The sequence below is a fragment of the Protopterus annectens genome, chromosome 11.part0, assembly GCF_019279795.1.
Source record: "Protopterus annectens isolate FY-2018-M chromosome 11.part0, PAN1.0, whole genome shotgun sequence".
NCBI classification, from domain to species: Eukaryota; Metazoa; Chordata; order Ceratodontiformes; family Protopteridae; genus Protopterus; species Protopterus annectens.
The window spans coordinates 1,306,510,605-1,306,529,623 of NC_056745.1; the positions used below are offsets into that span (position 1 = coordinate 1,306,510,605).

General features: G+C 43.6%; 1 protein-coding gene across 2 annotated transcripts in view; it reads left to right on the top strand.

Moving 5' to 3' along the window:
* Positions 1-19,019, top strand: part of CALU (calumenin) — a 450,302-nt gene that overhangs the window by 324,449 nt on the left and 106,834 nt on the right. For both annotated transcript variants that reach the window (XM_044088629.1, XM_044088627.1), the window contains exon 5: positions 6,560-6,620. In XM_044088629.1, the coding sequence (XP_043944564.1) occupies positions 6,560-6,620 (61 nt within the window). The remainder of the gene's footprint in view (positions 1-6,559; positions 6,621-19,019) is intronic.

Genomic DNA, 19,019 nt, shown 5'->3' on the forward strand with positions numbered 1-19,019 from the left:
TTTAGCTCCTACCACCCAACCATAGCTTTGGGACTCTACCCAAGTGTGACTGCAGCAGCATAGCACGATGAACATAGTACAGTTTTGTACCTACCATAAATGTAGATGTTAAAGTGGTTATGCTGCTGCAGTCCAGGTTACCCTCCCTCCATCCCCTCTGCAGTCCAGGTTACCCTCCCTCCATCCCCTCTGCCTAACTAGGCTTTTCTTATACCTCCATGTACTTCAACCTTTGGGATGCATGTCTGTATGGTGTATTTGCTTACAGCTAGTACCATTGTTTTGCACTAAGGTATGTTTTGCAAGCTTCTTATTTTGCCTTCCTAGTTTGGGGCACCTGGCATCTGGGGCAAGAAAAACTGAAGAAAATGGCGTCTGCTGCCTCTTTTATACCCCTGCTGCACTAACGTCAGGGAAGAAGTGACAACAGACGCCGGACCAAGGCTTTGGAATTCAGGCCAACTGCGGGACCGCCTGACTGCAGGATAACCCAAGTGTGATGATTGCAGCAGCATAACCACTCTAACATCTACATTTATGGTAGGTACAAAACTGTACTTTATGCACCCAACTTGGCATGGGTACCCTTGATTCTGCAATATCTGGCAGTTGTTGCATCAGGGTTAGCCCACTTAAAGTACACTTGCTTGCCATCTCGGCCTGCTTTATAGGTTCATAGGTTCATACTAGGCTATCTGCCCTAGGGCATTTATAAGCCTAGCCAGAGTGTGTTTGGCTTTTGCCACCCATTTTAAATTAATTTTACTATGCCCTTTTTCGAGGTTAGTATACTGTGCCTCTGTCTAACAGTGACACAGAAGTGATACCCGGGGTAAACCTATGATCTCCCATCCACTCAAGATTTCTCTTTGAGAGTCAGTGAGGGACTCTGCCTAACCTGGACTGGGATTTTATTCCAGAGTAAAGGGAGCCCTCTGGGTTATGAATCTGTCCCTCCAGCATGTCCTATTTATTTCAGTGCTGAGGTTCAAGTCTCTCGAGCACGTAGCTCGATGGGATTTGGATTTTCTGAGATGTAGCATGTCCATTAATTCCGGGTTGGACATGGCTTTATACGTCAGGCACAGATCGCCTCTGAGCAGGCGGTATGCCACTGAGTAGAGCTGGAGTTTCTTTAACCGGGCAGCATATGGCATCTGTTTGAGCCCTTTGATCCTCTTGGTGAGGTATTTCTGGGGTCTTTCCAGTTGCTGCAGGTGTCTGGTAAGGTACATCCCAAAAGGGGCATTGTACTCAATTATGGGCTTGAGGGATGAGTAAAGAGGCACAATGACCTCCCCTGATCTAGATGTGAATCCCTTCATAATTAGGTGGGCTATATAAAATGTTTTTCTAACCACTTTGGCCACGTGGTTGTCAAATGAGAGATTGCTATCAACTTAGGTCCCCAATTACTACTTCCGTACTTAATGGATTACCACCTATGTGGTAATTTGTGGGCACTTTGTTTTTGCCAAAGGGGATGACTATACACTTTTTGGCGTTTAGCTTGAGGCCATGGCTCTGGCACCAGTTGTCTGTTTCTATGAGGCCCTTTTGGAGCATGCTTGTGTCAGCTGGAGTCTATTATGGTGCCCAGTTTGCAGTCGTCTGCGAACTTGGTCAGCCACAGTCCTTCTGTGTTGACCTGTACCTCCGAGAAATATATACCGAACAAGAGAGGTCCCAGGACTGAGCCTTGTGGGACACCACTTGTAACTGGTTTGGAGTCTGACATGGCTCCAGCAATTCTAACCATGTGGGTTCTGTCTGAGCCAGTTTGCAAATCCATCTAGTGACATAGGGGTTTATATTTAAGCTGGTGAGCTCATCTATAATGCCAGAGTGGGGTATTGTATTGAAGGCTTTTGCGAGGTCCAGGTAGGCTGTGTGGACAACCTTACCCTCGTCAATGGCCTTGGTGACTGTTTCAAAGAAATCAACCAGGTTTAAGAGGCAGGATCTGCCCTTAAAGCCAAACTGGGTAGGATCCAGTGTCTGTAGGTCCCCAATATCTTTGAGGTCCATGATGATCCTTTCCATAACTTTGCAGACCAAGCTAGTCAGGCTTATGGGGCGATAGTTTCCAGGATCTGTTGAGGTACCACCTTTGTGGAGAGGGACCACTGTTGCTGTACGCCACTCTTTGGGTACATATCCTGTAGTAAGGCTGAGATTGAACAGTAGTTATGTTTGGGTTTAGCTCTTCTTGGAGTTCATGTAGGACGCAGTCCAGGACACCGTCTGGTCCCATTGATGCTGTGTTTTTTTTGCTTTGGAGAGGGTGGCTCTTACCTGCGCATCTGAGATGTTGGGGGGGGCAGCACACTGCTGGGATAGATATTTGCCCTTTTTGTGGGGAGGGGGGGCAAGAAGTTTGCGCTGAACCTGTCAGCTAGGATGTTGGCAATGTCTGTGGGTTTGGTGTATTTTTTGTCATTTTGGACTAATTCTGAGCATATCTGGGAATTCCCACCCAGGTTCCTGACATAACTAAAGAAAGCCTTGTCATTATCCTTAGTGTCCTGTGCAATTTTTCTCTCTAAGCTGGCCTTAGACGATTTTGAGTGCCCATAGTTTTTTGCTAATACTGATCGGAGATGCCTTCCTTTTTGGGATTTTGCTCTATCATGTAGTAGCTTCCTCCTATTGTATAGTTTGTTTATGGCTGGGGTCCACCAGACAGGACGTCTGCCTGTGGAGGATTGGGTCTTGGTTTTATTTGGGATTGCACGATCCATGCATTCCTGAAGGTGTTCATAGAATGAGTTTATAAAGGATTCTGCAGTCTGGGCCATATTTTCCACAGGCCCGGGGGCTTTGAAGGATTCCACCTCGGTTTTGAGGAGTGTGAAATTTGCTTTAGAGAAGTTTTTCACTGGTTTTCTGGGCAGGGGGTTGGGTCGGGATGTGAATATCCAGTGAGATTAGTTTTTGGTCTGATCTTACCAGTGAGGGATACACTTCTGGTGTGGAGCATAAGAGTCCCCATGTTGGTGATGATCAGGTCCAGTATGTTTTCCCCTCTTGTGGGAGTGGTAAGTTGTTCCATAGCATTTGAGTTTATAAATTGTAGGAACCTTTGGGCTAGGGTGTTGGAGCTAGAGTAATGCTCATAGTCTGTTTGGGTAGTTGAAGTCACCCAGTATAATGGTGTTTGGAGAGACCTTCATATTTTCCAGTGTTTTCAGGAAGGCCGAGTGGGGTTCCTGGGTTTGGGAGGGTGGTCTGTAGCAGGCTATAAACTGGAAGGCAGTTTTACCCACTGTTAGTTGCACATGGGTAGTCTCTGATGCTTCGTACTGTGCCACCAACCTGGAGGTGTGGGTATCTTTGACGAATATTGATACTCCCCCTCTTGTGGTTCGGTCCAAGTTTTGGGGCCGAAAAGCATGGTATGAGGTATAACCTGGTAGTGTTGGGGTGCTCTCGGGAGCCTTGAACCAGGTTTCTGTTACTGCACAGATATCTATGTTCTCCGTGCTAAGGAGAGTTTCGAGTGCATGCATCTTGAGGTTTAGACTTCTGGCGTTGAGTAGCATTACTCTTTCTTATCCCTTGTGATACCTATGGAGGTGGGTTTGTCTTTTGAGCCTTGCCTAAAAAAGGCACTATGGGTTGGCAAGAGCCTTTGCCAATTTCCGAAACCCCAGGGGTGACAGGTGTAAGCCGTCCCTAGCGAAGCATCGTGGCTTGTCGAGCATGTCATCCCAGGCTGACAGGCATTGGATCCCCTTTGAATGACACCAAAGCCAGTTGTTGAAATTGATCATCTTGTCTTCATATTGTGGCATCATTCTTGGTGAGGGTAAGATGCTACTCAAGGTCAGGGTTATACCGGCCTGGGCTACATGCTCAGAGCTCCTCTGTCTCTTTTTTTCATGTAGTCCAGGGAGGTACATCTCGGCTCATTCACACCAGCATGGACAATGACTGAGACATATTTGTATTTGCCTTGGAGTGACCTGAGTGCTTGTGTTATGTGGCGGATCCTAGCGCCCGACAGGCAGCTCACCGTGACCTTCTTGTTCAGCCTGGTGAGCGGGACGTCAGTGTGCCTGACTATAGTTACCTATTACAAGTGTATCAGGTGTGGTGTTTAGCCTTAAGAGCTGTGACTGTTTGGCACACTAGCTTGGCTTTGTGAGCTATGTGTTGCACGTGTTTTGTTTTGGGGTAGCGGTTGCTTGGGTGTCTGCTTTGGAGGTCTCTGCTGCTTGGGCAGATTTTTATTTAGAGCCTCCGAGTATGTTTTTGTGTGTTTGTGTTTAGTTTGCTGTCGTGGTAGGTCTAAGTGAGACTGGAATTTGGAATTGTAGTGAGTGTGGTTTCCTTCTCCTCGTGACTGGTTACGCCAGTACTGAGTTGAGAGAGCTTAGCCTCCAGTTTGGCTATATGGTTGCATCTCTCACGTGTTGGAATTTGTTGGGAGGAGGAGAGGGTTGTCTGTGTAAATGAGGCAGTTGTAACATTGCCTCAAGATTCCCAGATTCACCAGCTGGACCGGAGAGGAGGTTGATAACTGACCTTTGGACATGCTAGAATAGTATTGGGAATTCCTTTATAATTGAAAAAAGGGGCCAATGGGGGGAAGAAGGTACTCAAGGGGAGTTTGAGGGTGTAGTGCTTTTAATTTTTTAGTGCTGACTTTTATGTAATTCCTTAGTGAGCAAGTGCCAGGCTTTAGAGTAGGAATAGGGTGTTTATTATGCGAACTAGATGAGTTCTAAGGGAAAAAGTGAAGAGCAAACTTTATGGAGCCGAGAATGGTTTAAACCCAATTAAGCAGTGCTGCTGAGCTGTGCGCTAAATCTCGCTAAAGCGGGTTTTATACATGGGGACTTGAAAGAGCTAGAAATTGGCCAAAAACGGCCAATAGACTACCAGATTCTTGTGCTGGGAACACTCCTCCAGGGATAGATAGGCTGCTCTATGCTCCCCACTGCCACTGGTGAACAAAGAAGCCTCCCTTTATCCAAGAAAGGAAATAGGCAACACAGGAACTTTCCAAAAGTCCAGAAATACAGCAAAGCCTGTATTTGGACTACTCTAGGTCAGGAAACGGGGAAACAAGGATAATTTTTTTTTTTCTTTTTTGCAACAAACAGCAGGAAAATGCAATAAATATCTTGTGGCCCCTCCATTAGCATCATTGTTGCTAGTAAAACCATTTATCGAAGATGTTCTTAAGACTCCCTTGAAGAGCAGTGGGCCCACCATTGGACTTGTACTTTGTTCTGAAAAATTGATCTGCAGTTCCTTTGAAACAGCTGCCACCATTCCTGTCAGTAGCCATCACATCAGCCAGGAGGAGTTTTGAACTATTAGGCCCTTATGTGAAAAAAGATTTTTATTTTTGAATTCAAAAAGGATAGAATTAGAATTATATTGCATACAAGGCATGCCTTATGCATGAAATAGTTACATAGTTGGCCTTAAACCAATTTAATTTATCTGCTTTTCCTTTAACCCAAAATACTGTAACGAACCTTACATTTTTGGATGTTCGCAAAAAAACTTGGATGCGTGCACAGAGCAAAAGACTGAAGGAAACTGAGTAACCCTTTGTTTCCTAGTAAGGAGGGGGTATCCCATTCACTAAACAGACCATCTTTAAATGGCTGTCTCACTGCATCTGCTGCTGCTAAACTGCCCATGGAAATACATTGCAGGGGCACTTCATGCAATACTCCACAAGGTCCATAGCTGTTACCACTGCCTTCTAGAGGTGTATATAGCCCTCAGCCTCTCTAGACAAAAAATCTAGACAAAGACAAAAATAATGTGGGGACAAAGCCCTAAAAATAGGGGCACATTTTAAATATTGATCTTATATACTTGGAAAGTTGCTAGAATAAAACATCTTGTGTTGCCATACATTTTCTGAAAGATATAAATCTGAAACTACCAGTCACTGTTCATTGAATTAAGTTCTCGCTGATCTGCCGCAAAAATCCAGAAAACCACAAATTTTGAGGAACACACCAAAAATGAGCATTCTGCTGCGAAAATCTGGACAGTTGAGCAGTATGGAGGTGTAGTCTCATTTTTTTTATAAGCATAACTGGTTTCAACCAGAATCATTGACTGCTTCTTATAGAAAACTTAATGCAAATAGAAGTGCATTTTGATTTGTAATTTGGTCTTCTAAAGTTGTAATTTGATGTTTATGCTGCTTTCGTTCATTGTTTCCTAACATTTTAGAATGTTCCTGTATTGAATGTATGATTGTTGTGCATAACTGTAACTGATGCTGTATTAGGTCTGGATAAATTTCAGCTCTGTTTTTGTTAATATTTTTCCCAGGCTGTGGCTGAAATTGGTTAATGGGATCAGTCCATGACCGTAATTAGCAAACAATAATACTCGTGCATTTCAGTGCAAAATGATACAGTAGTAAAGCATAAGCATGTAATCTTGTTTGTATTTAAAACTAGACAAAACATTTACATATTTCCAGTATATTTAAAAGAAAAATGTCCACATTTTTTACCCTCCTGGTCTTGGTTATTTAAATGTTATTTCTAACATTGTATTTTTTTTTTGCATTTTTTGTTAGGAAACAATGGAAGACATTGATAAAAATGGAGATGGCACAATTGATTTAGAAGAGTATATTGGTGAGTAGTAATTCATACCTTAAGACTTGGAATAATGTTCTTCACTGCTTTTAATAGCCATGCTGTATTTTTTTGTTTGTAGGAGCAGCTAATTGAACACCATAAGAAACTCAGAATGCAGTTTTATTAATGCAAAAAACTTGTATATTTGAATCAACATCCCAATACTATGATTCTACCATGTCTTTCATGGCCGTATGACAGTTGTAAAGTGTGCTGGAAACTAGTTGTTTTGATAGTGGTGCTTTTGAAGCTTGTGTCACTCAGGAACCTTGTATCTGTAGTCTGTGACATGTGGAAGCACTTTTGATAAATGGGCTTGGCATCACAGTTCCTACTTTGCCTTAAGATGTGCCACTGCACCCACACAAGGGCTGGAAGCTGGGGCTTTAAGGCGAAAAAAGAATGGTCTGGTTTGTCACAAGACTGGGGAGCCATTTGTCAGTAGCTGCACAGGAGAAAAATGCTAAAGAAGTCCTCTACAAAAGGGTAAAAGCTTCAAAACATTGGGTTGGCTGTCTTTTCTGGATTGGACATCAAGTTTGCATGGAGAGCTGCTCCACAACCCCTGATATTCACAGTACTGATAACCCAAATGTGATGACTGCAACAGTGAATACACTCTACATCTACATTTATGGTAAGTTGGCACAACTGTACTTTTTTGAACCTCTTAACGTTGGCCTGAACACTGTCAGTTGCAGCAGTAGATTGTTTTTAATATTACAAAGCAACAGTGTCATTACAAAACATAATGTATAGTGTAGTTCAGATGTTTGTAAGCATGTCTTAACATATAGCTGAACCTCAGAACCTACAACACACTTGACAGTGTTCTTCATGCTGTAGGGTAAAAGTGAATATAGAAAACAGTAAAGCTCAGCTGTAAGTGTACTTTATGAGTGAGATGTAATGGTCCTGTTTTCTGGCAGATAGGTGAATAGAGTGATAGATGCAGTTAGTAACTGATAATTTAATTTGGGTGTCGTGGGAAAAGTTTGATCAAGTCAGGAGCGAGTACATGGATTTCAAGAGTGCAGTGAGCCCAAGTGGCAAAGTAGTAGGCTGTTGAGTAAGAGGCTTTTAATTGCTTACCCACTTTGTACTTTCACATCAGTGTGGGTTTTAAAGGTCAGGATGTTGTCTAGGATAAGTCAGCTGAACAATATGATTCTCTGGATTTACTTGGATCAGAGACTTGCATACTTCTAACATTTGATAGATCCAGGATAATGTGCTGATCTGATGTCCGTTTTCATTCCTGAACAGATGGGTTTGGATCTGACCCTGATGTTAGTATAGCTCCTAGTGAACAAAAAGCTCAAGCTCCTCCCTTATTCATAATGCACCAACCCCCAACATACTTCAGATCTTATTTGCTGCTTTCGCGAAATAAACGTGGTCATCTGAGCTCTCAAGTTTTTTCAAGATAATTTTTCTTAGAAATGTATAAAGGTGAAAAATCCTACTATAACACTACTAACGCTTAGTGTATTACTTGTATATGCAATTGTTCTGGTTTCTATATTCTATTTTCTTTTTTCTGTTTAACTTTTTACACATTTTAGTGTAGTCTTGCATATCATTGTTGGTTCCCCCCCCCCCCCTTACGTTTTATTTTAAAAAAAATCTCTCCATATTAAGGATGTCAGAAAAGGGCCCTTTAGGGTTTAAAAAACATCAGAAATGTGGTCATAAGCTTCCCCTGTCAGACGCGCACAATGTGTGTATTGCCTGGGTACTGACTGTTTGAACATAGATGGCTGCATATGTAAATACTTTAATCTGCGAACCATAGCTGATTGCAAACATAAACTAATTTTAAAAGGTTTACTACCTTCTTTTTTTGGAAGCAGTTACTGGGGCTCAACCCTCCAAAACTAAGCCTAAGGATGCTTCTAGAAAGTCCGGGAGTCCATCTGGATCTTCTACCCCATCAACAGAAAAAGAAGCACATGACTGATCCGAAGGCTCCAGTTTCAAAACTGGTTTTGGAATCTCCGAGGATGATTTTGGATCAGAGTACGTCTGATCCGAGGCCTCTGCCAAGGGCTCATTATTCACAGAGCATTGACTGTGCCGTCTAGGGTTCCATCCACGTTTATGGAAAGACTGCATTCAAACTATCCATCTTTAAACTCCTCTCGTTCTTCCAGGAGTCTGACCAAAGCCGATGTGGCTAGGAAGATGAGGACATTTCTCTCGGTGCAGATACAGATGGGTATTCTCACAGCTCCTACCTCTTTGGGTCAGAAACCATTACTTTGCTGTACCTTTCCACGATCTGCTCCTTCTGCCATCTGGCTGTCCGTTTTGGAGCCCCTGGATCTTAGTTTGCCAAGATCTGGCTGGATTTGAGGATATTTTTATATTTGGCTCAGAGGATTTCTCAGCGTGCCCTGGCTCAGAGTTTGGCACCGGATGAGACTGAGCCGTAGCATCCCTGACAAATCAGAGGTGCCGTGATATTGGACCCACCCACCTCGGGTGAAATGCCTTGGGGGCAAATGGAGCTGATGGAGTAGATACATGGCTTCTCAGCTCAGTTGACTTCTCCTGCGATGTTCTCCTTTTGAGGTGATGGAGCCGACTTTTTTTGCTTCAGAATGGATGGTCTCTTCCCCCTAGGATTTCCCTTCAGGATTTCATGCGTCTCTTCTCCTTGAGCCTCAACATTTGACTCCACAGGGACGTCCAGCCCAAACTGTCCAGACTACCCAGCAGGGTGTCTGCATCTCTTCTGTTATGTCTCTGAAGCATTCCACCGAAGTAGTACCTCTGAGGAGATGGTGCAAAATGAAACACTTAGATTCCCCACAAGAATCCATCACTGAAGATGCCGATTCGAACTAAGGGGAAGGATCTCAAAGATCACCACCCAAACGCATCTCATTTAGAGACATCCTGGAGATCCTTAAAGGTGTGGTTGGTCCTCTAACAGTCCCTCTCCGGAGGAATCTGTATTCCTGAAGACATTTGGATCTGGCCAATCTACCTCCTGGTTAACTTCCCACTGGATGAGCTCATTGGTTCATCTCTAAGCAGGAGTGGAAACTGCCTGACTCTACTGAACCTACCCCAAGAGACTGGATCAGATTCTGGTACCACCTGCAGGCAGGGAGTTTTGGAGGAAGGGGAGTACCTGGGTTGCTATAGTCATGACTGTGGCCACTAAGAAGGAACTTGTGGAACTAAGTTCCACCGTCCATCCCCCTAACAGGGAGTCTAGGGCTTTGGACAGGTTTGGGAAGTGTCTGTGCTTCAGTGACACCCACTGTTTGGGTCACTGAACTACCTAGCACATTTCACTAGATTATGAAGAGATTTGATTTAAAAAAAAAAAAAAAAAAAAAAAAAAAAAAGTCTTAAAAAAAAGTCTTTCACGGACCGCTACTGCTGACACTCTGGCTTCTGTGGCCTCACAGTTGATTACCTTAGTTAATTTCAAAACTAGTCCATGAGGCTAGTCTCCCATGTAGTTGAGGGTACCTCAAGGGCAGTGGGTTCAGGCATTTCCATTAGGAAGCGTACCTGAATGCACTTGTGTGACTTTGCAGAGTTTTAAGTCCTATTTCTTTAATGCCCCCTTTGACAGAACCTCCTTATTTGGCCCAAGAGGGAAGGGCACACAGTCTTCAGATGCAAAAAAGACGGAAATACTCTCTGTTGGAAGTACTTTTTTGACCCCTCAAAGGATCTTCTCTAGGAGCCAACGAGGAGGATGAAAAATGTTTTTCAAAAATTCCCAGGGTCCTTTCCAAGATCCACGTGGAGATAGAGGTGGGGGGGGGACTCAAATGAAAATGTCAACCACACAGCAGAGGTGGCCCGCAAAACCAAGGGTCTAGAGATTTTCTCTGACAAGACTCTATCAGCGTTTCTGAAAGGAGGCTTGATCCTCCGCATCTGGAGGCAATTGTTGGGGGTCTTTTATCCCTGCACCAGAGAGCCTAGCTGTACATTGCAAAAGATTTGTGGGTGCAGAAGATTAAGAATTATAGAATTCCCTTTTCCCTTCCTCCTCCATCCTCATGCAAGTTTTCCAACATTCCACCCATCAGAGGAAAAGAGCAGCCAAGAATGCAAAAGTTGCTACAGAAGAGTCCTCCAAGAAGTCCCACCAGACCATATAGAATCTGGAACTTACTCAAGATCTTTTAGCCCCAAATAAAACGGGACCGGAGACCAATTTTGGGTCTTTAACAGGTCAGTTTGAGACTGTTTCTGATGGTCATGGTTCAGTCCATTTTGCCCTTTTTGGGCAAGGGCAGCTGGATGTGCTTGACAAACCTTCAAAACATGTACTATCACACAAAAATGAGCAGACAGTCCAGAAGGTACTGACTCTTCCGACTGGGAGCCAATCATTACCAGCTCAGAGCCCTGCGGTCTCACCACAGCCCCCAGAGTATCCACCAAATGTATGGAATTTGTAGCAGCTCACTTGAGAATGCAGGGATTCTGAGTGTTTCCATATGTAGTCGACTGGCTCATTACCACCCCGACAAGGCATCTGCTCATAATAGTGACCGATCAGGTACTCCAAATGTGCTTCCTTTTTGAAAATTACCATAAATTACAGCAAATCTCAGAACCTTCTTGTATACTGGAGATTATAGGAACAGTTTTAAACACTGCATCAGTAACAGCTTCTCTTCCTCTTGCAAGAATACAGATAATCAGTTTCCAGGCCAAAAAGATGATTCACAGTACAACAATTTCAGCATAATTGATTCTACAAGCCCTAGGATCAATGTCAGCAGCCATAATCTTAGATCCTCTAGCAAGATTCCCCATGAGGATTCTTCAGTGGATGCTTACAGCTCAGTGGTCCATTATTTATCAACACGGTCCAAATAAAAATCGCTCAAGCATGCAAATGGTATATTTGGTTGTGGATTTGATCAGATCAAGTTCTTGAAGGCTGTCCTTTCTTCCTCAGCCCAAGGCGATATAGTGACCACTGATGCATCCCAGTTTGGATGGGAGGGTATTTCCAGGGCAAAACAGTCCAAGGCATTTGGTCCCCAAAGAGGCCAACACGCATATAAACATCCTAGAAATGAGAGCAATGCGTGTGCGTTGCAAGCTTTCCAAGACTCTGTCCCTTCAGGGACAGTTGCGATTCAGACGGACACCATGTTAGTCTGGCACATAAACAAGGAAGAACCAGGTCTTAACCCCTTTTGCCAAGAAACCCTCAGAGTGTGGTAATAGGTAGTCTCTTCCAACCGCTTTCTTATAGCAACGCACATTCCAGGGAAGTCCAGCGTGATGGCAGACACGTTGATCAGGTCCATTCTACTACCTCATGAGTGGTCCCTCAACAAAAAGGGTGACAAATTACGTTGATCAGGTCCATTCTACTACCTCATGAGTGGTCCCTCAACAAAAAGGGTGACAAATTATTTCCTGTCAAGGGGGCCAGCCTTGCTGCAATCTTTTTGCTTCTCCCTTAAACAAGGTACAGCAGCTTCTCTGTCCTGATTCCCCCCCCCCCTTCCAGGAGGGAATCACTGAGGGATGCTTTGCTCCACAATTGCCCCCCACCCCAGGTCTCCTGTATGCTTTTCCCATGTTCTCCTCTGCACTCCCCCCCCCCCCCCCACCACCACACAGCTCCCTTGATCCCCAAATTTCTGTGGAAAGCTGCCAGGATGAAGAGTAAAGTCATCCTCTTTGTTTCTTACTGGCCTAAACAGATTTGGTTCTCCTTTCATTGGCCTCCTGTACTTTACCCACCTTAGCTTCTGTCTGGATCTGATTCCAGATCTCCTGTCTCACTTGAAAGGCTTGGTTCACCCAGCTATCTCAAGCCTAAAGCTGACGTTTCTCCATTTCAGTTAATAGCCAGACAGCCTGTGCTGTCTTCCCCTGTCTGTCATACTTTCATCTTCCCGTAAAGCTTCTACACAGAGACTTTACAGAAGTAAATGGAAGAAGTTTGTTTTTTGAGTGCAGCAGGAATGCACTGACCCTTTTTCAGCCCTTGTACAAAGTGAGTTCTGGCAACAATTTTCAATGAAGGAGCTTTCTCCTCAGCCATTAGAGTTTAATTGGCAGCAATCTTTAACGTCCATATTGGGTTTGAGAATTTATCCCTGGCTTCATCTAAGCTTTGTAAGGCCTTCTTGAGAGAAATGGTTCTGTTGAGACCACCTTAGAGACCCTACACTACCATGGGACTTGAATTTAGTGCTGCAGGCCTTAATTCTTTCCCCCTTTGAACCAGCAGCAAAATGCAATCTTAAATTTCTGACCTGAAAACTTTCTAGTGGCCATTACCTCTGCTAGAAGAATTTCTCAACTTCAAGCATTGTCCTGTAAACCTCCCTACTTGATTTTTTTTTCAAAGGCATAGAGTACCATAAACAAACCAACCCTTCTTTCCTTAAGGTGGTGCCAGAATCCAATATCAACCAGTCTATTCATCTGTCTGTCTTCTTTCCGAAATTTAAAAACAAAGAATACATGTTCCTGTTAGATGTTCATAGACTGTTAGGTTTCTACTTCCATAGAATAAAAGAAGTTAGAAAATTTGATCAACTATTTGTCTCCTTTGCAGATTCCAAATTAAGTAAATAAGTTAGAGGTAACTTTTGCAAGATGGCTGACCGACTGTGTTTTGTCCACAATAAATTGGGTATAATTACCAAAACCTTTGATCCCATTCAGCTAGATCCATGGCAATTTTGGTGTTTTTATCTAAGCATTTCGTAGACAACATATGTGCAGCTGCAACTTGAGCTTATCCTCGTACCTTTATTACCCATTACAAACTGGATCTGGTCTTGAGGGAAAGAGCAGCCTTTTCTTCATCCATGCTTAGGAATAAGTCTACCCATGATTTCAGGTAGCTGAGGACTTGAACTGTTGAATGAATTAAAAATTGACAACATCAGATAGAGACGTTATGTACTCACCATAATGTTCCATCTGCATTGTCCATTTTCATTCTTCCTCAACTCTCCTCCCACCAGCCCCCAACCATTTTAATAAATTCTGGAAGAACGAGAATTTATAAGGGCATCTCTGTTCCTTCCTTTGAGCTCCAGATAATGGGTTTCTTTCTATAACAAGAAATGTATAGTAATATTTCTTATTCTAATCTAGCAAACAAGATCTGAGGTATGTTGGGGGCTGATGCATTGTGAGTAAGGGAGGAGCTTGAGTGCTTTTTTTTGGTTACCACGAGCTATAGCAACAGCCAAGTCAGATCTGAACACAACTGTTGAGGAGGAATGAAAATGGACAGCACAGATGGAACATTATGGTGAGTGCATAACTTCTATTGTGTCAAATGTGATAATTTGTGGCCACATCTCAGAGGTATAGGTACTGTCCCTCAAACAACTATATTCAGAGTCTAAATGTTTTTTGCAGAATTCTTGCAACTGGACCCAGATTCTGCTTTGCAAAGTGGCCATGAAACTCTTCTGCTTTTTGAACGAGTCAGTGTTCTTGTTTTCCTAGCTATAAGGGGACAGGAAACTTCTGTCCTGTCTTGGACCTCGGGGATTTCAAGAATCTGGTGCATTGACATTACAGTTGGTAACTCGAGGGAGTTGTGCTTCTTGCTGATTAATGTCACCTGCATGGAAGTATTTAGGATGATGGACATCTTTTGCAGAGTTAACCATGTAAGGGATTGGGAGGATAAAAGGCTCATTTGCTTAACTCCACAACTTGGGAGAACCTGGGTTGCCTCTGTCAGAAGGTGACTTAGTACTAAGGCTGATCTCTTTGCTTGCCTTCAGAATCACCAGTCACAGTAGGGGAAGGGAGAGATTGCAGTGTGTACAAGAGGTCCCCTATTCCACTGAAGTGAAAACGCTTCCACTAACACACTGGATTCCCGAAGTGAAATATGTCTCTCTAGTGACCTAAAGGGTAAATTGAGTAAGTCTGTGTCAGGGCTGCCCAATTTAGTCAGACTACAAAAGATCTTTGGGTCCAGCTTTACCTCTTAGTGGTGAAGGCCATGCAGGAGAAGGAACATTGTGTTGCTTTGCCTAAACTGGCTTCTGGCAAGCTCCATCAAGGGGCCATGTGTGAAAAAGGTCCGTGGAGATCATTGCTCTATCCCAGAAAGCCTAAATAAAAGTCCATACTAGGCCAAGCTGTTAGGATTACTTTTATCTGGGCAGAGTTGTTCACTTTTCATTAGAAATAACATTTGTGTGCCGAAGACTCAAGTGACTATTGCATGGCTTTGATAAGGATGCCGCACAAACTCTAGACTTGCACGTTCCTGTGTCTGCCTTTATGGCAGCTGTGATTATCACCGCTCTTTCCTCTATGGCTGAGGAAGTGGGATTTGTAGTAAACTGAAATTTCATTGGTTGCATTACAAATAAAATTTCTTTCACAGGAGTCTTGGTCATAGGTTCAAAGGTGTTGAACTAGGCCAACAACCACAAGGGCCTTTTTAAGCCTAGCCATGCATCCCAAATCTCTGACAAGTTCTGATTTCTCTCGAAGTGTAAGCATGGGCCTGGGAGATGAATCATTTACAGGTTACCTGTTTGCATTCGAGACAGGTGCCAAACCAGGGATGAATTTCCGGTTTCCCATCCAGTTGTCCAGGTTGCACTTGACTTGCGTTAGGGAGGAACTCTGCTTCACATGGATGGGGGAGCCTGTTCCATAGACTGGATAGTCTCTGGGATATATACCTGTCTCTCCAGCAGGTCCTATTAAGTGTTGCTTTCATTGTGATCCAGTACCTTGTGGAATTAGCTGCATCTCTGATTTATTTTCATGTTTTTGTTTGGAGGAGCCCCACACCCTGCACAGCTCCAGATATACAAACTCTCAGATTTATTTATTTTATTTTTATTTTACATTTGTTGACCGGTATAGTCCGACTGGATGCATGTCAATTTTCAGCGGAGGCCCAGGGAGAAAAGCTCCAAGGGTAAGCAGATACAGCGTTGCATATTACAGATTATTTACAATGATTACATAAGTAAGCAAGTTAAACAAGTTCCACAGGTTAGAGTTGATCCCGAGCATAAGTCAGGATTAAAATTAAGTTGCACAGTAAGCTGGTTAACAGATTTTTACACATTCTAGAGAGAGTTAGCCAGGCTTGATACATTGACATAGCCAGTTAAGTGCCAAATGTTTGAGTCTAGTTTTAAATTGACCTAAGGTAGAAAGTGAGGCAATGAAAGTGAGGTAATATCAGCTGGAAGGAAGTGAGGTAATGAAAGTGAGCTAATGTCAGCTGGAAGAGAGTTCCAGGGTCTACTTAGAGTTTGCAAAGAGAGTCACCGGCTGTGTTATTAATTTTGCTAGTCTGATTTAGTAGTTAGAGGATCGAAGCAGTCTAGGATTGTTATAGGGGGTGATATTTTTAAGTGCAGTATTGTCCGGATTATAGAGTATTTTATAGGCCATAATCAGTTGGTTATACTGGATTAGGCTGGGTAGTTCAAGCCACCCAAGCCGATTTAGATTGATGCAATAATGTGTCCTAAAAGGCAGCCCAGTGGCAAAACCTGGCAATTTGGTTGTAGCAAATTGAGAGTTTGACAGTCTTTGTTTAAATTCGAGAGTAGAGGGGATGCATACAGAAGGGTTGAAAGAAGGTCAGAGCGAGCTGTGGAAATTTTAGCTGTAGGGGTTAGGAAGGCTTTTATTCTGTAAAGTGACCCTAGTTTTTTTATGGTTTTGATAGTTTAGTTAACAGGTAGGTCGAATTTTAGATGGATTATGATGACACCCAATAGTTTTGTAGAGGGACAAGGGGAGATTATTATGCCATCATTTGAATTTATGGGAAAGGTGAAAGCGGTAGATCTACGTGTTGGTGAAAATAACAGCATTTTAGTTTTTTTGGGATTTAGGATCAGACTACGTTCAGAAAGCCAGATGTTCGTGTTTCACTGTTGCAGTCATTACTCTTGGGTTATCCTGCTGGCAGGCTACCCGCAGTCAGCCTGAATTCCTAAGTCTTGGTCCGGCGTCTGTTGCTGTCACCTCTTCCCTGACGTCAGTGTGCCAGGGGTATAAAAGATGCAGCCGACTCAATTTTCTTCAGTCTTTCTTGCCGCGTGGTGGCTGAAGCAAAACCAGTTCGCAAGTGCCGGTCGGCCGACTGAGATTTTCAAAATCGAATTTCAGATCCAAAGTCTTCATTAAAGCTAAGTACCCCGTTGGGGAAACTTTTTTTTTCTTGCTCCAGACCGATGTCAGAAAGTTAATTGTATTTCTTGTGGGAAGCAAATACCTCATAAGGATTTTCATTCTTACTGTATTCCTTGCCTAGGCCCTGATCACGACGTTGCTAGCGGTCTGTTTTGTGCTAGATTTAACCAACGCACTATTAAGCGTCGGTATGATTTTGCCTTTCATTACTTTGGCCGAAGTTTATAAAAAGGACAAGGAAAAGGACAGGCATCAGAGGTCCAAAACCGATGACTAGGCCCCCGCTAGGCCAGTCGCCGGTTCTCAGTGAGGCGCTTTCGCAGCCCCTGACTCCCGCTACCTCAGCCACAGGCCGCTTCAGACTCCCATGTGGAGCTGACTAGGCCTCTGCATACTCAAGGTATTGGACTCTCTGAAACTATTCCCTCAGATGGGTCCGGAGCCGCTGAGCAGGTATCTGCTTCCGAGGGTGTTTTCAGACCAACACAATTATGTCAAGCCAGCCTCTGCTTCAAATACTAAAACAGCTCTAAAGACAAACAAGTACAGCATTCTCCTGGACAGACTTCCATGCCTAAGAAACAGATGCTTAAAATGGCCGAAGACCTAATTACTTTGATCAGGGGTTCCTATCCCCCTCCTGATAAGAGGCCTAGGCAAGAGACAGAATATGACTCTTCTGATCAGGTTTCAATTTCCTCTGATTCCTCTTCTGAACAGGGATACTCTTTTTCCTCCCTATGAGGATTCTGATGCTGAAGAAATCTATTCCTTCAACCTCTCCTCCTGAGGATTATTCTTTTGGGGAAACTCTGCATACCATGAAGGGAGCATTTTCACTGAGCCAGGATTACTCAGAATCTAAGAAAAGGCTCAGCGACTTTCTTTTACTACCTCAGCACAGACCTCTTGCTATTTCTCCTGTTCTAGACATTGTAGACACTGTAGATGTATTTTCAGAGTCCGGCCTGTCTCCTGACTCGCTACCCCCTGCACCTGCTAAGCCAGACAGATACTACAGGGTTCCAGACTCGTAAATTTCTATATAAAAACCCTGCTGCTGACCCAGAAACTACATCTCAGGGTCCCAAAGGGGTCAAGACTTCCACTGCAAAAAACCCTGTCCCCTCTGATAGGGATTCTAGGGCACTGGACAGATGGGGGGGAAAAAAGTTTACACTTCTGCTTCCTTGGCTGTAAGGGCTTTAAATCGTCAGTTTCATATGCTTAAATATCAGCAATACTTAATGTCACTGCTTAAACAGAAAATGTTGACAAATTCTGAATGTTCTGATAAGGAAATGCAGGATTTATTGCATGCAGCTGAACAAGTGGGAAAGCATACTTTGCAATGTGGTTTTGAGTCACTGGAGGCCTTTTGCAGGGCTGCTGTTACGGGTTCTGTCATTAGAAGGCATGCTTGGTTAAAGGAACAGAATCTGCCTGATCATGTTATAGCAAAATTATTGGATGCTCCATTACAGCATGATACTTTGTTGTTAAGGCAGAAGAGGTGTTGAAGAAAATGGAGGATAAAGTGAAATCCATGCAGACAGTTAAGGATTTCCTACAGGTACAGCCACCCAGATTTAGTAGGAACTGGCCTACAAAGAATTGGTCCTTTCCAATGTCAGACAGGCCACAAAGAGGCAGGTACAGATGCCCCAGAGGCAGATCTCAGCCCCTAGGCTCATACAGGCCTAAACAATGGGGTGCTTCTACCTCCAAAAGCGGAGAAGACAAATCACAACCATACAGGAAACAGTCCCAATGACTTTCTTCTGCCAGAACCAAGCACTTATCTTTTGGCACCCCCCCCCCCCCCTTAGGGGGAAAAGTAGCACTTTTTTCACCAAATTGACACATGATTACCCAGGACAAATGGGTTTTGAACATAGTGTCTCAGGGCTACAGGTTCCACTTTCACACCCTGCCAAGGGCAAAAGGTATGCCAGACCTGCCACACAACCAATAGGCAGAGGCACAAAAGCAAGTTTCATCCGTCATGGATATGAGGGCCATTCAACAAGTACCACAAGAGCAGGGACAAGGATTTTACTTGAGACTTTTCTTGGTGCCCAAAAAGGACAAAGCCTGGAGACCAGTACTGGACCTGTCTATACTAAACACATTTCTGGATGTTCCAAAATTCAAAATGTTGACTGTGCACCAGCTACTGCCCATGCTGGGCAAGAAGGCTTGGCTCATAACTTTGGACCTAAAAGGCATACCTGCATGTCCCAATCA